This window comes from Pipra filicauda, unplaced genomic scaffold, assembly GCF_003945595.2.
Source record: "Pipra filicauda isolate LSUMZ 115617 unplaced genomic scaffold, ASM394559v2 scaffold291_size933811_pilon, whole genome shotgun sequence".
NCBI lineage: Eukaryota > Metazoa > Chordata > Aves > Passeriformes > Pipridae > Pipra > Pipra filicauda.
The window spans coordinates 772,086-793,367 of NW_024104411.1; the positions used below are offsets into that span (position 1 = coordinate 772,086).

At 48.2% G+C, this 21,282-nt stretch overlaps 1 protein-coding gene across 5 annotated transcripts in view; it reads left to right on the plus strand.

The window, feature by feature from the left end:
* MYT1 (myelin transcription factor 1) overlaps positions 1-21,282 on the plus strand; it is a 63,843-nt gene that overhangs the window by 11,418 nt on the left and 31,143 nt on the right. For all 5 annotated transcript variants that reach the window (XM_027710461.2, XM_027710463.2, XM_027710465.2 and 2 more), the window contains exons 2-4: positions 11,822-11,922; positions 19,132-19,186; positions 21,081-21,111. In XM_027710461.2, the coding sequence (XP_027566262.1) occupies positions 11,822-11,922; positions 19,132-19,186; positions 21,081-21,111 (187 nt within the window). The remainder of the gene's footprint in view (positions 1-11,821; positions 11,923-19,131; positions 19,187-21,080; positions 21,112-21,282) is intronic.

Here is a 21,282-nt window from a genome sequence, read left to right on the forward strand (position 1 = left end):
GAGGAGGTTGCTGTCGACTGCAATCTTTGCATCTTGTTTATGCTTGCTGGGTAAAATATTAACTAAAGCATCTGAACATAAAGTTCTGGTGTGAAAGAATATCAGCAGGGGAGAGCCATATGGTGCCAGGCTGCTAACAAAATACCAAACGCTGGAGATTCCTTTTTGCAGAAGACTGAAAACTCTCGTTCCCATCCATAATACATGAGCTCACGCCTTTGATTACTCTAAACATTAGTCCAAGCGGTACAGGCGTCTCTTTGGAGCTTACACAACTTAGGGCACGCGGTGCTCTTCCCCCCTCTTCCTTTACATAAAAGAAATCGATGTCGAGCTGTTAAGATACAAATATCCAATATGCTGTAAGACAATATGTTTCCGAAACTGCTGCGTAAGCTGCCTTTCCTCTAATTAAATATAAACTGCAGCAGAGAGTCGGGTTTCTTCGTTCCTTTGCTTGAAACTCTTTGGCAGGTGCGTGGCTCTCCCTAGGACAGTATCTGCAAGTCAGCTCTCTGCCAGTTTTGGGGAAGCCTCTTGCTCCTTGTGGGTGCAATCAGAACCTTTCTGATCGATGCTGAGGACTGTAATCGTCTCTCTGAGCAGCAGCTCACGGGCACTTTTACCTGAACCCTCCCTGCAGGTCAAGAGTCAGGTGTATTCAGCAGTGATGGATTCAAACCCCACATTAGGAGGATCCCCTGGTGAATATTATTAGAAGGTACAAGAGATGGCTCTGGGAGAGCTTTCATGCACACAGTATTTAAAAACTGGGGTATTACTGGAAAAATCTATAGATGACACTCTAAGCACTTTTGAGTTTTATTTTTCTTTTTTTTTTTTAAGCAATCCCTTGAAACCAACAATTTGATGTTGAATAACTTGCGCTTGTCACTGGGCTCCTTGAGTGTGGCTGGTTAAGGTTTGTGGGAAGTGCCTCATTATGTGAGTGCAAAAATACCCACACAGTGCAGAGAAGCCTCCCCAGCAGCTGCCTTTGGTTAACCCACATTTTCAGAACTGGAGCCTTTCCCTGCTCCTAGTGCTGTCCAGCCTGGGAGAGGCAGCTCTGGGGGCTGGAATGCGATGGGTGTCTGGCAGTCACAAGTCTGGGGCCAAAGCTTGCATTTAAGTCACCTGTTTCAGCTCTTGGACATCCAAACCCTCTTAGAAGCCCATCAGAAGCCTAAATGCAGAATTAGGCTTTCCTCTTTCATCACTGGTTTTTCCCATTTTGGCTGTATGGCCAATGTAGGGTGATGGGAAGGATTTCAAAGCTGAAATCCTACTGACTGAATGTCTGGTGAAAGTTTTGGGGCAAGGAGGGGTTGGGTCTGTGACACTGTGTCCCAAGTAGAGGTTGCTCCACTGTGCTGCTGGGATAAGTGAAGGTGTCAGATGGGCTTTGAAAGAAGTTGCCTGATTTAAGCCAAAAACTGCCTTCTAATGGGGCTTGAAGCCTAAAATGAGCCTTCCCGGTGCACATGTGTTTGGTCCTTGCTGTACCCAAAATCCAAGTGCGTGTGTGGGAATGAGAGGAAAATAAATGAATTCCCTTCCCTCATAAAGGAAAATGAAATCTTGATTTGTAAGAAATCAAAACTGTTGGGTGGGTGAGATTCCAGGTAAAGCTATCTTGACCAAAGTTAGCCCAACTTGAGAGGCTCTGCAGAGAGGCACAGTTAATTCATCCCTCTGAAATCTGATGTTGTCATGAGCATGTCTGAAGTCCCAGCTTCTCCTGCTTTTGCATACGCTTCTCTTCCATAATTCCGAAGCTTTGCATCTAGCGAGCTTCTGGCAAGTGGAGTTAAAGGTTTGTTTGTTGCCCTCAATATTTTGATGTAATTAGTCAGCGAGTAACTCGCTGCTTTTGCCCAGAGAAATGCGCTCTCCAAGAACACAAGTGACAGGAGAGGATTAAATAGCTTCTGGAGAGAGCTGCTCCATTTTTTTTTTTTATTAAAAACAAAAAAAAAGTAAAAAAAAAAAAAAAAAAAAAAAAAAAAAACCAACAAACAAATCAGTGCCTGGGAGCAATGTTGTTGCTTTAAAAAAAAATGACATTTGAAACAGTTAACTCCGCCTGCAGTGTCTCAGCAGAGCACGGAGTTGTCAGCTTCTCTCTCACATTCCCTAGAAACTTTCGGCTCCCTCCCATCATGGAGCAGCTTCCTGGCTGCTGGGGAGGCAGGTGGCTCTGGCAGGTTGGCTGCTCCTGCTTCGCTCACCCACTGAGCAGGGAGCACTACTGAGGAGAGCAAGGACTCCCTGCTGGAAAGGGGAGGATTGGAGAAAATGATTTGGAGGGGAGAGAAACTTCTGACTCATGAGCTGATCCTTGGCTGTGGGGCCCAGGCGTGACTGCACTGCTGGGGACTGTGGGTTTTCTCCGCTCCTGACTCAGTTCTGGGACAAAACCAGTGCAGCACAGTGGGCTCAGCCTGTGCAAGTGGCTGGAAGTGAGGATGAAAGCTGCTCTGAGAGCAGTGCCCATGGGTGTCCAACTGCTGCCTCATCCCTCCTCCTTGTTGTCCCTGAGTCGTATTCCCAAGCAAGGGAACGCTGTGGGAAGGACAGAAAGGTATCACTCGTCTCTATTTAATTTCAATTACAGGGAGCCTGCAGGAGCGCTCGGAGCAGTGCCAGCAGGGCTATAAACTTAACATATTTGATGATTCTCCTCTTCAGGCAAGCAGTGCACAGCAACCACCCTATTCAGCAGCAATAATCCTGGGGGGCTGGGACACTCCGGCTGGCAGAGACTCCTGTTTAATAAGCTGACCCTTCAAAAACCGTTAATTGCCTTATTTCACAGTGGGCAGTGGGGCACCCTGTGTGTGTCCCCCTGATCTGGGGGGCTCAGCGAGGGAATGGGCTCTGTTTTGAGTGTGCTGGGCCCATGCCATGGGAGGGGGTGCTGGTGGGAGCTGGGAGCCAGCGGGCGCTGAGCAAAGCTGCCTCGTACCCCAGGGGAGTTGTTGCTGCACGATGATCTCACCTCCTTTTATGCCTTATTGCTTCTGTCTCTCTGACTCCATATGACACACGCTTACGTGTCAACTTTTCACTTCTTATATGGCAGCAGAGAGGAAAGGCTTAATATCATAAAGACAAGCTGGCAGCTGGGAAGTAGCCCATTTAGTCATCTAACTTTGCATCAGAGGCACTGCCAGCCCCTTCCCTGGCTCTTCCAGGCAGCTTCTCCCTCTGCCTGACCTGGTTCACATGTGGTAGAAATCCCTGCCAGAAATCCACCTGCTTGAGCAAACACTGTTGATGGGCCCCAGTCCTGTGCTGGGGACAAGAGGATTTGTGTCCCTTAAACCCCTCTGTGTGCCCAACTTGGGCCAATGTTGAGCAGAAATAATGTGGGGTTTTTGTTTTAGCTATTGTGGGGTTTTTTGCAGTTCTGTTTTTGTCTAGAATCTGTGAGGCTGAGGGTAAGGTCCCACCACAGATTCAAATTCACTTTGCCTATGACAGTCAACACTGGGGCAGCTCCAGAGGTTTGGAGCCCAGAAGGAAACTCAAGTCATTGACAGCTAAATCTATGGATGACTAAAATGGTAGAGGTTTCTTCTACTCTCACTACATGCTGTGGAAATTTTCAGAAGCAGGTACTGAGCTGAACCCTGTGCTGTCCTGTCCCAGGAAGGTTGTCTTTAACTGGCTTTTCTTCCTTGCTATTTCTGTATGTGAAGAACTCGATTTATTACCTTTGCTCTTTACGTTTGGCTTTCCCCCAGCGTGCGGCCTTGTACCCTCCTCTGAAGGCACAGTGCTTGGACTCTCTCTTCCTCTTCCCTCTTGATTTCCAAACTAATGATAGAGCAGTTTGGATGCAGCGTGTCAAATACTTGAGCCGGATCAATGCATCCAACTCAGTCTGTTTTGACATCCATCTCTGCTTGGAGTGCCTCCCTGTGCGGGCCTAGAGCAGCTGTGAGGAAGGGAAGGCTTTGGTTTCAGCAGTTGCTGATGCCTCCTTTCACCTTTCAACTTGTTGGGGTGGGGTCATGCTACCAGTCTGGGGGGACAACCCTGTCCCCATCCCCACGGGTGGGGAGATGCACATAGTGCTGGTGTTGTGGCTGCTGCCATGGTGGAGATGGAATCAGCACTATGCTGCTCTCCCTGGAGGTTTACCCTTCTCTCACCAACTGGGAGAAATAGAGGTGAACTAGAGGAGTCTTGGAGTTGAAGTCCTCTTCTGTCGTTTGTTCCTCTGAGTGCATTTATCTCATTGTGGCTGCTTCCTCACTGGCCTCTTCTTCAGCCACTCTTGTCACTGTTCACCTTCAGGCCCAGGAGTCCTGATGTTTCCCTGCAGCCCCTTTGCACAGCACAGGTACAAAGTGCACACACGACCCTAAAGGTCTTCCCAGACCACCGTGGGTGGGGAAGGACACCCCTGTCCAACACTGGCACTGCCAGTGGATGTTCTCCTCGTGCCTGCTGTGCTCAGCCCGACTTGCACAGGTGGCTTGGCCCTTCCTGAGGGCTCCTGTGCATCAGCAGCCCCGTGAGAAGGGTTTTACAGGACCGGAGATGCTCTTGTAACCTCACCCTGAGCCGTCAGGTCTTTTCCTTCAGCAGCAGCGTGTCTTGGAGCTGCTTCCTTCCCAGTGGCCCAAGACAAACTTATCCAAGACCATCTCTAAGAATTTATCTGCGCTGAATTCTCCTGCTGGTGTTTCGACACGTCGGCTCCACGGAGGCTTTCAATTTGGTATGAAAAGTAATTATTGCCGGGGTGCAGTTTAGCTGTTGTGTTTTACAGTGCTGGTAAGGTTAAAAGAAATAATAATAATAATATAAGAAAGACTCAGCCAGAGTAACTGCCTGCAACATGCTATTTGCATTTTTAAGGAAATACTTCTTTGAGACAGCTTGGGTGAAAGGTCGTCATTTGCATATAAATGGAAAAGAAAGTGTGTGATGCTGGAAGTTACATCTATATTATTTTCTCAGCAGTGAGCTGCTGTTTTGGAGATTAAGGGATGAGGTTTGCATTTGGCTTTTGTGGAACAGAGAAACTACCAGGAAAGCCAAATTAGAACAAAAAAATGAGGGAAATGTGCAAGAAGAAAGAAGCAACATCATGTTTCTGGGAGATGCTTTCCTGCAAGCCTGACACCTTACACGCCTGTTTGCACATGTGCTGGGAACAGCACATGAGTGTGGCTGGGCAGAGCTCCCTCTGAGTGCATAAAAGGATGGATGCTGGAGATGAAGCCAGGGGCAGGAGTGGTCCATGCTGTGAATAAGCCTGGCAGAAGGGGAGGATGCTGGCACTCATCATTTGCAAGTGATAAGCCAGGGTTTGCTTGATATTTTATTTTCTTCTTTAATATTATTATTTTTCTTTTCCTTCAAACTCAGGTATGTTTGGAGAGGAATTAATCAGCTGTGTCAGTGAAGTTCCTCCAATGGCAGTAGGAACACTCACACTTAGTGTCTGGCAGCAGAAAGGCAGGAGGCAGAGATGTCCATGGCTCAGGTCTTGCTCTTGCCTTGGAGAGGGATCTGCATTGCCTGAGAGCTTTTCCAGGCCCTTTTGCTGCCCTGGGCCTTGGAGACACCAAAGGGATTCTCTGGTGGAGAACCTCAGTGCTTTGTTTCACCTCTTGTTGGTGGCCTTGCTTGCCACACTTAGAGCAGCTTTGTGCTTTGACAGCTCCCCCACGGAGCTGGGGGGAAATGGGATGTTGAACAGCGTTCACTCTTTAATCTTTTTGATCAATACTTAAGAACCCTGTGCAGACAGCAGCGCTGCTCTGGGCACGCAGCTTTTGTTCCTCTCTTGAACAGTCCACAAGTGGTACAAGGATGGAAGGTGAAAAACACCTTTTATACCCTCTGCAGTGCTGTGTACTGTGCTGCTGCCACTTAGTAGAAAAAGAAAAAAATACTCTAATAAAAATTCTTATTAACTGGCCATGAACACTGGAGCATGAATATTGCTCTTAATGAGGAGAGACTGCAGCCTCATTTGCTTCCCTGCATCATGGGTGCACAGGGCTTCAGCTCTTGTGGTGCTGGCTGATGCAGAGAAACAGGATGAAATGCTGGTCCTTTCCTAGGGCTCACCTTGGTGTGCAGAGGTGCTGGGCAGGGATGGACAAAGGGTCCCAGGTGAAGGATGGCAGCACAGCCATCACCAGGGCCTGAGGATGTTGTCTCCTGTGGCAAGGTGATGTTTGAACCTTGCTCCTGGTGGATCTTGATCCTGCTATTGAGCCCCACCACTGAGGGCTTTGCTCCCTCTCCAAGGAGCAGGTTGCTCTGCTTCTTCCCTTCCCATTGCAACACGTTCTTGTATTCGGGATATTTGAATAATCTTGTGATGAAACCAGTTGCTCAGTGTCGTCCTAGGGCAAGGGGGAAGGGATGATCCCCTTTTCCCCTAAAGGACCTGACAAAGAGTTCAAAAGCATCCAAAAGTGCCAGGTATGACAGGGCAAAGCATGAGCTGGCTTGGCTAAGGTGACCACAGGGGCTGACACAGCCACTTGGGCAAAGGTGGCAGCTGACAGCATCAGAAGCAGGATGAGCCAAGGGCTGAGGTGGCATGGGGCTGGGAAGTAGAATGTGAGTCACTTGTGCTTCAGGCAGTGTCGGAGGAGGGAGCTGAGGCAGGGGATGCTCCCTGTGCTGCAGGAACTGCTGGAAGGAGAGTGGCAGGTTCTTGTGGCTGGAGATGGAGAAGCAGCAGCACTGTGCTAGCAGTGACCTGTCCTCTCCCCCTTTGCATAGTGAGATGGAAACTCTGGTGCTCTCCTCCTCCTGTGCCTCCAGAACCTGCAGAGCTGAGCAGGGCTGTTCTTGGCTGTTGGCACTGAACACCTCGGGGCTGTGCTGGTGCTGAGCCGGCTGCTGAGTGTGTCAGCAATGCACGCTGTGCTGCAGGGGTCTGTTTGGCAGTGAAAGCACTAGGAAGGCTTGATCCTATTGAAATCAAGCCCTTCCTTTCCTTTGGGTAAGGGGAAAATAAAAGGTCAGAGTGCACATCACAGATTTCACAACCTTTGATGTCACAGCATGTGGTTTGGTAGCATGGTGGGTTAAGCCAGCACTGTGTTTTTGTTGGAACGGTGGGATCACAAATTCAGCTCATTGCTACAATGAGTTGTTGGGTCTCTGAACAGCCATGCAGTGCAGCAAGGCAACCTACTGCTCTGTGCTTCAGTGAGTGGAGCCACGGTGGGGATGAGGAGCAGTGAGCTAATGAGCAAATTTTGAGTCGTGCAAACACAGTCAAGGGTAAAGGTCCCTGCAGTTCAGCTCCAGCTTTGCAGGAGGAACTACTCATGACTCCTTCATTTCTCCTCTTATAGAGATTATAAACGCTTTGGGACTTGCCCAGGTGAGAACACTGAAGCTCAACATTCCCATCCCTGGAACTGTCCAAGGCCAGGTTGGACTGGGCTTGAAGCAGCCTTGTCTAGTGGAAGGTGTCCTTGCCCATGGCAGGGGGTTGGAACAAGATGGTCTTTAAGGTCTCTTCCAAACCAAACCATTCTATGATTCTATGATTTGCCTGGTGATTGCTCAGCTCCTCTCCAACCATAAGGAAAAGTATCTTTAGGGGTCAGCAAACGAACAAAGAACGACCACAATCTACCCAACCATGCTACATCTCCCATCCATACACCCATCTAAACTGATTATTAAATCATATTTGCTGATAAGTATGAGATGTAATATCTATTACACAGCTGTTAAACCTCAATTAATATGTTTTAATGATCAGTCGTTTACTGTGCACTATACAATTAACATCCAGTATTAGATCTTAAATTAAATGCGTGTTTGGGAAGCTGAATTTGCAGCACTGAACATCACCATGCCACGGTACACAGCGATAATTGCCTCGAACAGACAGGCTTTCTGTGCCCCGAGAGGGGGTTAAACCAACACCCCTGGCATCAGAGAAGAATGGAGGAGAATTGCTACAGAAGCCAGGTTCTATTTTTTCAGTGTATTTTGATCCCTACGGAGGTTTTCATTAATTTCTCTTGAAAAAAGCACCCTGATGCTGAGCTGCTGTGCATGTGAGAAGGTTGAGCTGTGTGGGGTACCGGCTCAGAGGGGTGTTTTCTTGGCAAGGGTTGGGCAGGAACATGGGGCAATTAGCTGTGCTGAGTCCTGGAGGCTGTGCAAGGGGGTTTGGTGCTGCAGTTTGGATCTGAGACTGAAGCCTTAAATCAAAGTTGATTCATGCTGCCTGCCAGGGGAAAAGCCCTCACTGCACCCTGGGGTTGGGGCCATGCAGGGAAGCAAATTCAGCTCTTGGTGTTCTCCAGGCAGTGACCAGTGGCCACAGAGCTGTGTGCCCTGCAAAATCAGAGTCATAGAATGGTCTGGGTTAAAGGGACCTTAAAGATCATCTTGTTCCACCCCCTTGTCATAGGCAGGGACACCTTCCACTAGACCAGGTTGCTCCAAGCCCTGTCCAACCTGGCCTTGAACATTTCCAGGGATGGGGCAGCCACAGCTTTTCTGGGCAACCTGTGCCAGTGCCTTACCATCTTCTGAGTAAAACACTTCTTCCTAACAGCAAATCTAAATCTCTCCTCTTTTAGTTTAAAACTGTTTCCCCTTGTCCTATCACTGTTTACCTGTGCAAAAAGTTGCTCTCCCTCTTTTCTGTAAGATGCAGGGGTTCTGGGCATCCAGCAGTGCAGAGGAGTGCAGAGGTCCAGGGGCAACTTCTCCAGCCTAGAGAAGTTGTAGAATTTGGTTTTGATTTTTTTTTTTAAATTTATTTTAATTCACACTAAAGAAGGGGACCAAAATGCTCTCTCTGATCCCTGGCACTGCTGCTATATCTGCTCTGAGAAGCGAGCCCATGTTGTCTGGCAGGACACTGAAGGACCCAGCTTGTTCTCAGCACGCTGCTGCCTTGTTAACACAGGATTCACCTTTCCCATAAAAAGTGTTCCTGAGCAAAGATGAAGAAAAATCTTTCTCCCTTCCTTTTGCCTTTGTCACACTTGGGGGAGCAAATGAAGATTGATATGTTTTTCTTCTAGTCTTTCAGTTTAAATATGCAGTGGTGCATCTTATGAGAAAAGGAGGCCTTCACCCCCCACCTTTTCTCTGTGGAAGTTTCCTCTTACCCCAGTGCTTTGCTACGTCAGGTGCAACCTCTGCTGAGATTTGGAGACAGGGTGGTGCTGCAAATGTGGCTCCCCTGGCGCTGTAAGGACATGTGTGGGAGCTGGCTACCACCCAGGCAGCCCCCTCCTGCAGCATCCTGCCTCGTTTTTTATTCACTCTCCTTCCAAAGCTTCCTATGAGGTTTGCTGTGTTTATTTTTGGGGGAATTTTCTGCCATTCTTTAGAGGGTTTCATTTTTTTCCGGGAAATCTGTGCTTTCTTCTTTCTCTGTAAATGGAAAGTAAAGCACACAGGTCTGATTAACACTCAGAATTGCTGTGGTCTCCCTCCCAAGTTTCCACATCACCTTGTTTGGTGTTGATGAGAGTGACCCAAGTGTTTCACAGAGCCTGTTCTTCTGTGCCAGGACTGTACACAGCTTGCAATATTTTGATTCACAGCTGACAGGTTTGGGAAAGAACATCATTAGGAAGAGGATGGTTGTGGATTGTCCTAAATGTTCCTGGGGAAAAGCAGCCTGTCCACTGGAGGCCCCAGTGTGTGCTCCAGTCCTGACTGTGTGGAGGGTCCTGAGGAGGGGGGAAAGCTGGCGGTTTCCTTTGGGATGTGAACACCAGGCAGTGATCCATCAGGCCAGCTGAGCATCTAGATTATTTTTCAAGGGGGAGTGGATGCAAGTGCTCCCAGCTGTGTGCTTCAGCTGTCCCAGTTCAGTGCCAGAAGGGGACCCCAGAATCAACCATTAACTCCGGGATCTGCTTTCAATGGGCTAAAACTCATATTTCAGGCAATATCTCACACTTTCCCTTGGGTGGCACAGGTAGGGGTTAACACACATGTCCTTCACATAACTAGTGAGCTTTGTTTCTGCTGAACCCAGGATCTGGAGGGAGGTGGAAAAGGCAGAGCCAGCAGTGCAAGCTGATCCTCTCCGGAGACCAGACACATTTAAGCAGCACAAAGTACAGGAAATCTGATTCCAGTGTTGATGGAACTGCTTTGGCCACCCAAAGTGGGCTGGGCAGAGGGACTGGAGCAGGCAGGAAGGCTCTGAGCTGGTGTGGCCAACACACCTTCAGCCTAGCCAAGGCTCCTCATCCCAACACTCAGTGCCTTCCCTTCTTGCTTAAAGGGATGAAAATTTGGGAGGTTGAGATGGGGCCTGTGGCGAGGACAAGCTGGCACTTTGAGCCAGATTTATCCATGGCAGCTTCCAGAATTCACCCTTGGCCTATGACTTAGGCACACATGAGAAAACAGGCTCAAAAAGGATGAATCTGCATGTATGTTGCTAAATTTTCCTCCTCGGGGTTGTATCTCATGACCTCTCAACCTTTCAAAAATCTTAAACCCAAGTAGAGCTTTGATCTGGCATTCTGGATCCATTATTTCTACAGTTTAACCCACTCTCTGCTCCATCCCATAGAGGATACTCCTGCTTTAAAACATGTTTAGGAGAAGGATGCTCAGTGAAATGCTTCAGATGAGCAGACAGGCTGTAATGGCCTATGAATGTGCTGTTGGAACATCTTTATTTCTTCTTATTTGATATTTTTTCCCCTCTGTTCTCCTTTCTTCTGTCCCTTTCAAGCTTTTTTTTTCTCATTTTGCTTGGTTTTAATCATCTGCCTGGCCATCTGTGCTTCCCTGCTCCCTTTCCTCGGAGCTTCTCCAAAGCAGAATAATGTTTCAGCAACTCTTGGATTCTGCCTCCAAGCCCTGTGCCTTGTCTTGGGTCTAGGCTAGAACACAGCGTTTCAAACAGAGTTTGGAGTCTCCTGTGAAACCTAGAAAAGTTCCCCTCGCTGCACTCCTGGCTTCAGAGCAGCTGTTTAAGGACAAACACATAAAGATGACTTTCACAGTCACCTATCTTAGGCACTATCTTGGATGTACATCATCACAGGATCAAATTATCCCAGTCTTTCCATGTACTTGTTCTTGCAAGAGCACTGTGGGAATTACTGGTTGTTTTGTAGTCTGTTCTAGAGGGAGAACAGACACAGGCAAGGAGGAGTCAATTCCCTGGTGATTTTCTGCATGTTCTCCTAAAAGCTGTTTTGTGGCAGAGCAGTTCCAAAGTTGCTTGCCTGGTGTCCTAAACAACAAGTTATCTATTGCTGGCAACACAGCTCCCACAGGTTTCCTTTAGCCGGTCTGAACCTTCTCCCTACTTCTCCTGTCTTTGAGATCACCCCAAAAATAAACTTCAGGGTGAGAAATTACCCACTCTCAGGGTGCTGATGCCAGAAAGTGGCCATGGAAACCTATATGAGGACCCCTCTCTGCAGTCAGTGATGCCAATTCACTGTTCTAGATGTGCAAACTTTTGTGAAATATTAAAAATTAGCTTCACCTCTGGAAAGAGAAGAGAGTGTAAAGGGAGAAGCCCTCTGCCAGCTGCCACGGGCACCATGAGGTGTCCAGCTCCCCAGTGATTACTCACTGTTAATAGTGTGTTTTCCAACCGAGCTGAGCAGTGTTGCAAGGTTTGGGGTAGGCTGAGGATGCAAATTCTTCATGGCTGGGGGTCTTGGCCTTGGTGTGGCATCCTGGGCTCCTGCTCAGGGCCTGGAGACCCTGAAGATTTGTATGGCAGGGAATAAATATTGCATTTTCACCTCTGGCTGATGCTGCTGATGAGGTGCCAGGCTGACTCTGGGTCCTGACCCCGTGTTCCTCTTTCCCTCCCCAGAAAATGAGTTTCGGGGTGAGCTGCTGAATCAGAGGTGGACCTGCGGAGAGAAGATCAGCAGCTGCGAGGGAGCCGCCAGCCTGCACGGCACACACATCAAGGTGAGCACACAAGCTTTTACTTTTTTAGCACAGTGACACCCCCCCACACACCACCTCATGTGTTGGCCATGGGATGAGGGCCACGTGCTGCTCCAGCCCCTATGGACCAGCTGGTCCTGGGGGGATGGAGCCTTTCCGGTACCCAAAGTGACAGACAGGACTTGGAAGTCTCTGTCTCCTCACTACAGCCAAACCTCCTGTATGGTGAATTCGGGCAGGGAGGGCTTCCAGCTGTCAAGATTTGGCTTTGAGTCCAGATAGTTAAATCCTTGCCTTCCTCTCCGGTGCCATCCTTCAAGGGTGGCTCAGATCTGGGTATTTAGGTCACTCCCAGGACTGTTAAAATAGGCCCTTTCTCCAAGGCGCCGGCTGGTCGGAAGGAGCCCCTCGAGCACCAGGTGAAGCTGTGGTGCCTTTGGAGGGGACAAGCGAGGCATTCATTCCTGTCGGGACCCCGGACAGCTCCCTGGGCTCAACAGAGCCACTCATTTACTGCTGCAGCTGTGGCTGATGAAAGAGATACAGCCAAAGCTGTCAAACCTCCTGGCAGATTCTCTGCCAGCAGATTAGGAAGCTTTAATTAAGCAGAGAACTGGGCTGTTCACTACACAAGTGGTGCTTCCTGTCCTATTTTGACCTCTCAGTAGTGAGGCATCATCTCCAGTGTGTGGGTGGACCCACCTGGGTGGTGAGGAAGCCTCCCTGGGTGACTGATGTTACTGACCCTTCCTGTATCCCCAAATAAACCAAACCCTGGTAAAACCCCAAGCCAGCAAAAATCCGCCCTTAAAAGCCATCCTTCTTCACTAACAAGCTGTCAGCTGCACACAGGTGTCGCCAGGAAAGCTCACACCTTCTTAGAGAGCAGAGTAAGCAGTTGTTGCTACATTTAAAATGAGCTCAATTAAGGCTTTTCTATTGAACCTGCCAAATAAGCACTTAGATTAGATTTAATAAGATTGTCGTATGTTAATAAAGCAATGATTACAAAAGGTAATATTCCCAGTACCTGGTGCTCATCTAGTGCTCTGCCTCTGACAAGCACATCGTGAATATTAACCATTTCTTGCAATCCCCAGCTCTGCTTATGTGCGTTTTAACTGAGTGACTGATTCGGGGGTGAGAGGAGGAGATGTGGAGAGGGAGCCTGGAGGGAGCCTGGATATTGTGTGCGTGTGTGCAGCCCTCTTACCTCGCAGGGGGAGAGGTCTTGATCCCTCTCTAACCTTTGGATCTGCACTGTGTGCACACACTTGCACTTACAAGTGTGCTCATAAATACATATTGTATTTAAATGTAGTTTTTCATGCCAGTCACAGCTCGTAATCCACAGGATGCGCAGCGGTGAAGGACAATGGGATGTGGGGCACGTTTACTTATTTATTTTTGCCTCTAAAGAAGTCCAGGGATGGGATACAATTTCCCATGACAGGTTTGAAATGAGATCTCTGCAGTGCTGGCGAGAGCTGATCTCTGCACGGAGCCAGCTGAGCCCGTCCGCACGGACGCTCCCGGACCACAGTGTCTGATGGCAAAATGAATCTTTGTGTCCCAAATCTTTATTTTCCTGTGCCATGGGGACCTAGCTGGGGTGCAGCTGAAAAGCAGGCAGCTTGTTGGTGAAGGTTGACTGCTGTCAGGACAAACAGGGATGGTGGTGGGGTCACCAGAGCCCATCCCTACCACAAGTGCCAGCTATTTCATCCTCTTTGGAGACACGCACGTAGCTCACTTCAACAACCCCTTCACATGGTGCCAGTCGAGGATAATCTTATGGAAAAGGCAGCTTATTATCGAGCTGGAAAACAACGAGGTTGAAGAACTACGATTTATTTCCCCCACCCCGCTTCCCTACCCCTCCTCTTGTGGCGTGAGAGCCATCGGCACGTACGGAGCCGCTCAGGCCTCCCTGGCGTCGGGATTGCGTGTTGTAGCCCTCTGAGACAGTCAAGAGGAAAGTGTATGTCAACTCAAACTACAGCGTATGAAATCACCCGGCCCGGACGCGCACGGTGCAGCTGCGGCTGTGTCAGACGTGATGCTCAGGAGCAGCTTTTCTGCTCCGCTTCCCTCGTGTGGAGGATGCTGCTGTGTGGAGGATGCTGCTGCCATCGCCACAGAGTGTCGGCGCTCGGGAGGCGTTTCACTCGCAGCACCGGGTGCTTTCCGTGGGGGTTGGACCCTTCCTGCAAATGCAAGCTGACAGCACGGCTTTAGGAAGGATGTTTGTGACACAGCTGTAGTGTTGGATTTGAGGTGGGTACAAGCTGTGGGTTTGCGTCTAAACATATCAAGGAAAAATCACACACATCCCCCCCCTACCCCGACTCCAAGCCCGGGAACACCGCGCAGGGTGTCCTTTCCTGGAAGCAGTCAGAGCAAAAGGCAGGCGGGAGTTCATTCAGCCGAGGACAGGACTCACAATAGGTGGAACGTCAGGAGGATTTAAATCAAACAGCAAGGAAGACCCTAAAGGAAGAAGAGGAAAAAAAAAACCACCTCCTAATCTTTGAGTGTGGTTCTAAAATAGCAGCTGGGAGCTACTACTGAGCCTTTCTGTAAAAGTAGAGGCACCCTGTTGATCAAGGGTATTTCTTCCTCCATCATCCCTTACTTACTAAAAAACTCACAGCTAGAGAAGCTCCAGCAGGATGAAATCCTCTTCATTTTCTACAGTGACCAAAGATGCCATGGCACTTTGCAGAGAGCAAGGGGGAGAAATTTGGAGGCCCAGATCAAGGTCTCTCTGCCCATGTTCAGCCTGCAACAGCCAAGGAGGAGGAATTCCTGGTAGGGTGGGGGAAATACTCCCCCCCCCTCAAAAAAAAAGAAGAAATCAGAACAGGCCATTCAAACCTGTCCTCACCAGTTGGTGGGAGCTGAAGGGCAGTTTTACTGCCTTTTCCCTTGAGGAGTTAATTGAGGGACTCCTTGGATCTGGAAGAGGGGGAGGACCAAGCAGAAAACTACTTTTCAACAATTATGTAGGAAAAATGTCATTTCTTCTGGCATTTTCCTTCTGCTGCTAGGCAAATGTAAGTTTAGGGGTTTTTAAAACTAAAAATAGAGGCTCTGTGTGTCCGTCTGTCCCTCTAAAGCTCAGATGCAGCTTCTTGCAATTGGCATTTTGCTATGTCCACAAATAAGCACTGATGGAAGCTCTGCTGCTTTCGGTGTAAAATAAATAGTCCTGCTGAATCCTCACCTCCCTTTGTCCTGCTGAAGGCTTTTTCAGCATGTTTATTTTCTCTGAGCTCCGTGGTGCTCTTGAATACATATAAAGTATTACTGCTGACCCGGGGGAATTTCAGCAGGGCCCTTAATGGCACAGATTTGCATAGAGCTGCCGAAGCCCAGGCACACCTGGGCATCAGCACATGGTGGGCTCCCAGTGGGTTTATGTTCTGTTATGTCCCTTAGCCTCCCATTGGAAAGGAAATGTGTATTAAGATAAGAAGGAAGAAGAAAATATCAACCCTGTAGGTACTCCATAAAAGGAAACTTTGGATCTGTGCTGTATTGCTGTCTTGGCAGCAGAACAAGACCTTGACTGTAGAATCAGGCTGTTAAAATTCACATTGTAACAGCGGGTTAAACTCTTTCTCAAGTTTATCTGTTTGAACCTCATTGACTTATATTTGCAGTATTGACACGTCATCATTATAACTTGTATTCTGGTTGTGTCAGGGAGCTCCTTAGTGTGGGGCAAACACATGGTGCCATGGTGCAGGGGGTATTTCTTCCCTTTAGAGAGAAAAGGGGGGGAAAAGGGGCACTCAGGGATGAAATGATGTTCCCAAGGTTACTCTGATTGTCAATGGCAGAGCATTGAGTTGAATCCTGAAGCAAGTACCCTGAGACCCAGTGCAGGGTCCTTTCCTGCAGCACTGGGCTAGGAAACTTGCTAGATGCTTATTTTGATTCAATCTTAGACATAACCTATTGGTAAGTGAGGGGGAGCAGAATAAACCTCTGCGTTTTCTAGCTGGACTAACATGCCTGTGGCTGGCATTTGGTAGCAATAATTTATTTGTGGGTTTCCCCTTGGATTGCTTTGCTTTCATTCAGAGTTAAAATAATAAGAGTGAGATCCAGACAGCTTCTCAGACTGGCTGTTATGTGAACAAGAGAGAGACCTAATGAAAATACCCTGTCGGTCTCCGGGACTGCAAATATGCGCTGTGTAACCTGGAATTCTGCATTAAAACGGTCTGTCTAGAGGGCTTCTGGTTGAGAAGGCAACAATAAAGGACAGTGGTTTCATGTAACCTTCCTGCATCCGAGCTCGATACCACGGAGGCTCCTGAAGTGCAGCCATGGCTGTGCCAGTTATTTAAGCTGCCTGGAAGGAGCAGGGGCTGAGCTCCGAAATGGATCTTATTCCTGGTGTTTTGGCACTTTAGTGGGTAGTGGGGATTTTTTAGGATGCTGTTGCTGTTGATTTAAGCTGAGAAAAGAAACCTGATGGTAGAAAACTGCCTAGGAGTGCAGAGCTTACCCCATCCTGCCTGTGATGCAAGTGGAATAAATACACAACGGTGAGGCTGTGACAAGTTCTCTAAAAAAGTAAAGGGGTCTTTCCTGTGGGGAAAACCCTCAATAATTTAGGAGTTTGAGTTTGGGGTTTTTTTTTTGTACAGTAGGTCAGGCAAGGCAGCCTTTTTGGATTTTGCATTCTTTGGTCCTGAGCAAGGTTGGCTCTGTTCCTGTCCTAGGTGGCTCCTGTCCCACTGCCCATGTGGTAACAAAGTGTGTTCCTGTCTTCCCAGGGTGTTTGATCCTGGCTTGAAAAAGGTGTGGTAGGCAATGTCAGGAATTACTTTGAGGTGCTGTGGTGTAGTGAGGAGCCTGGATGTTACCTCGGAAGTGATACCTAATTTCCTGAAGACAAATGTTACATGAAATTGGATTTCCCTTATTTATAGATCTCCCACATTTATAGACAAGCAGCTTGAGCCCTTCCCCCCTGCCTGTCCTTGAAGGACAGGGTTAAGAAAATTGAAAATTTGCTTTGGTTTTCCATGCTGGCCCTGTGACCTCTTTCTTTGGCCAGGGCTGGCCCCTTGCAGGTGATGCCCATTGCCCTTCCCAGAGCCCGACCTCCTCTGCCACTTCGAATAACTGATCTGCAGGAAACCCACATTGCCAAGGCACCAGCCCAACATGTGCCAATTCCCTGGGGATCAGTCAAAAAAAAAAAAAAAAAAAAAAAAAAAAGAGAAAGAAAAAGAAGAAAGAAAAAGCCCTCTCTGAAATTCCTTTTGGTTGGAGGCTCCCAGCAATCCAAGGTATTAGTTGTATTGTCGGCGTGCGGCGGCATTAGGGAGCGAGCTCAGCACACGCCGACGTTGAAAGGCTCATAAATGTAATGAAGTCCCTGTGACACCTGCTCCTCTCCACACTTTAAACGTGAGCCATTGGTCTGCAGGGAACCAGGGCTTTAAAAATACAAATTATAGTAATTGTCTGCTGTGTTATTGGGAAGATTGTAATAAACGTGGAGCACAACGCCGCGGTGCCATGAGCTGAATGCTGACAGGATGCAGAAATTGCTCCAGGTTTTGATTCCCCACCACCACTCTTTTATTTTTTTTCCTTTCCTCTCCAACCTCCCCATCTAACAAATCACATAAATCATCGCATGCTAACAGTGAATTTCTGGAGGGTGGCAATGGAAAGGAGAGAGGCACTCGGAGAAATTTCATCCCTCCTCTCTGAGGTGGTTTTAGCTGTGGTGCCCCACAGGCTGGGGACCTTGGTTTCCTCTCTCTGCCTGCCCAACAGCCTCCCTCCCTTCCTCCTTTCTGCCTCCAAATCTCAGGGAAAGCACCAAGCGGTGCATCCTTTGAGGGTGAGGACCCCTGGCCCATCCATCAAGAAAGGATTTTAAGATGCATGTGGGGATGCAGTGGCACATATCACACCTGCATCATCCCTTCTGCCAGCAGAGCAGCATGTGCTCTGCATGTATGTCCCTTCCTGCCCCTTGACCAAGGGGAGCAGCTGCTGGTGTCCCTGCTCTCTCAGGGGTGTTGGAGGGTTAGCCTGGAACCTCCTCATTTGGGGATGGCCCAGGAGCTGGTTGGATCCTTCTCTAACTGGGCCTTGTAGAGGATGTTCTAAAGTGAATTTGTTTTTATTATGTCAATCCCACTTGTAAATGGTCCTTTCCCCCACTTTTCTCTTTCCTTCTTGTTGTCTCAGGAGGAAATGTTCCACGTGGTAACACTGCAGTAAAACCCAAACTGTCTTGTCCCCAGCCTACCAGGCTATGACCCCTGTCCCTGCTCACATCCCAGTCCTGCTGTTTCCCCTTGGCATTTGCTGCCAAATATTCCTGCCTGCAGAGAGAGCATCTGTGTTGAGGGCAAGATGTAAAACAGCTCTTTGACCACTTCAGCACCTCTGTTGACAACTTTAATGAAATCCCATTTATATTATTCCAGCTGTGTCTTTCTGCCATGCCTTGGAGGTCCCTGCTTTCCTGCTCCCACCTCCAGGCACTGCCTGATTTCAAAGCCTCCCTGACACCAGGGCTTGGGTGCTGCACCCCAGAGGTGGCTGCACTTCAGCCTTCTGCTACCTTGTGGTATGTGGTGATGTTTAATTAATATCAAGCACTTTGAAGTCCCCAATGTTACTTATTCATGCTCATGTTCCCTGCAGACCCTCCTGTTTGATGTCCACGTTGGGGGTGTTATTTAGACGCAGCCCTCTTTGTGGCAAATTTAGAAGAGAGGAGAGGTTGCTTTTTAGGGTACTTGTGAAAAGTTGCCCTTCTCAGGCAGGAGACCATTTTGGACACAAATTCAGAGATTTCTGAATACATGCTGGCATTCCACTGGGGTGCTCAGAGCACTTCTGTGATGTAAACCCAGAGAAACCAGTTCTGCCCTTAACAAGTGCAATCTCAGGCACAGCTGTTCTCCATCACTGAGCATCACATCTGGGTGTCTGTCCCTCTGTGGTACTTAACAAGCAGAGGGTCCTTCCTGTGTCCTGGGATGTGGAAATTAATTTAAACTTGCTAAGTTTGGGCACGGTGTGTTGAATAATTGCATCAAAGCAAGAAACCTCCACCTCAAAAACATGGGAAAGCTTTCCCTGCTGCCGAGGTATTTACATGAAGCAATAGCCACATGCAAGATTGTCCTTTAATAATAATTTTCTTGTTATCTTTCAGCAATGATTTTTTTCTTTCCGTTGCAGATGAGTTTAGAAAATGACGATAAGAGAGCACGCACGCGATCCAAGTCTGTCAGAGGTGAGCAGCTGTTTATCCCACAGCACCAGGCTGTACAGTCCTGAGCTCCCTGCACTTTGCTTGTTCCAAGTAGGCTTTGATTTTTCAGGTCCAGGCTTGACTCTTTAAGTTACTCTCACTGCCCCCTGCTCCCCAACCCCACCGAAATTTTTCTAAAAATCCTGCAAGACTCCCATCCACAAACCTATACAGGTCCTTATGATATTTAACCCTCATCCTCTACACCCAGAAGAAGGAAAATAACAAGCAAATTAAAAAAAAAAAAAAAGCCCCCGTGCATGCTTTGCTGTAGGGGATGGCAATCACTGGAGCTTCAGATCAGCTCCCGGGGCTTTCATCATGCTCACTCTGCCAGCGGCTTTGAAGTCGCACATCTGAGAGAGCCTGGCAGAAGTAGCTCACGTTGGAGAAGCAAACGGGCTGTCCCCCGGCAGGGATGGGGGGACAAACGACTGGTTAATGCAAAGCTTGATTGCTGTTTATTTTCTGATTTAAAAAAAAAAAAAAAAAAAAGGAAAAGGAAAATAAGTGCAGGTCTCTGCGCGCTTTCTCTTCGGGAGAAGGTGAGGGGCTCTGATGCAGAGCCCGGGGTGTCACCTCAGGTGGTCCCACATCCGTGTGTGATGGTTACAGACCAGCCTATCTATTTTGGTTCCTTTTTATGGTTGTGGATTTGACAAATGACAAAGCTGGCTGGAAGTGAGGAATGAACAAGGCTGGAAAGGTGTGATGGCTGCAGGGACTGCAGCTTCATCCTACAGAGGGGCTGAACCACCTTCCTTTGTCCTCACCTTGCTTTTCACAGCATCTGCATATTTTGAAAAAAAAAACAAACCCAGATGCTGCCAGTTGTGTTGAACCAAGCTTGGATATTTGGATTTCATTGCTTTGTTGCACATACACAAAGGTGATCACTCAGGTTGCAAATGAGAGCCCCCTAATTCTATTTATTTTCTCACACCCTGCCTTCCCCACACTTGAATCTGGGTTTCTCCATGTGAAAAGGTAATTTATTATGTACACCCTGGGACTTGCCACTGCCTCCAGTTTGTTGAAGCTTGTGAGTCATCCCACTGGGAGCTGGATCCCAGGAAACCCAATTAGCTCAAACAAATTGAGCAAACGTGTTATAGTTTTTAGCCTGGGTGAATTTAAACTTATGTTGAGGGATTTTTTTCCTCCTGATTATTTGGATTCCTGGCTGGATGTAAGATTTCAACTATGATGATGTGAAGTTATTGCACATAGTTACTGTGAGCAGTGAGAAGTCCTCTTATTCACAAATGGGGAATAATCCCTGAAACCCCTACAAACTGTTTACCCTAAACCTCAATTAACACATCTCCTACTATATGTCTGAGCATTGGTAGGGGCTCAGTCCAGTGTGACAAGGGGAAGAGAAAAATGGTGGTTTAGAGGTAAATATGCCCATTGCAGCAAAACAGTTGTGAACTGTGGAAAAAGAAATTGATGAGCAGATTTTAAGGGCAAATGCAGAGAAGGCGGCATGAGAAAACTTGGTCTTTACTTAAACTTGAGTTACATGCATGTCAGTATAGCTCCAAAGTCATGACTTCAAAGTTATCTGTATTCAGAGAAGAGAGGTGGTCCCTGAAGCTGCAAACGTGCACTCACGTGCTTGAAAATAAGCACAGATATGAGGATTTACAGGGCAGGATTATGATTTACTGCAGGCTGGCATGCAGTAAAACGACAGCAGGATAGATTTTCCCTTTCTGTCCTAAATGGGATGCCCCAGGAGGCAATAGAAACGCAGCTGCAGGCAGAAGAGTTTCCCCCGGAGAAGGGGGATGTCTCGGGGGTGGGGCCAGGCACCCCTATTGTGTGTTTGACCTGTGTTTGTTTCCATTGCTGCATCTGCCCCTTCGCCCAGTGCCCACGGAGCTCATCGGCCAGGAGGTGAGGTAAGGACCCTGCTCCTCCTAGGGGCACATGGTGGGACTGGCTTGGGATAAGCCCCTCAGCTTGGGAATTTGTGTGTGGGGAGCAAACCTGTGGGACTAGTGGGGTGGAGGTCTTGCTGGGGGGCTTATATAGGCGGGCACCTTATTGTGTCCAAGTCTTATGAGTACCAC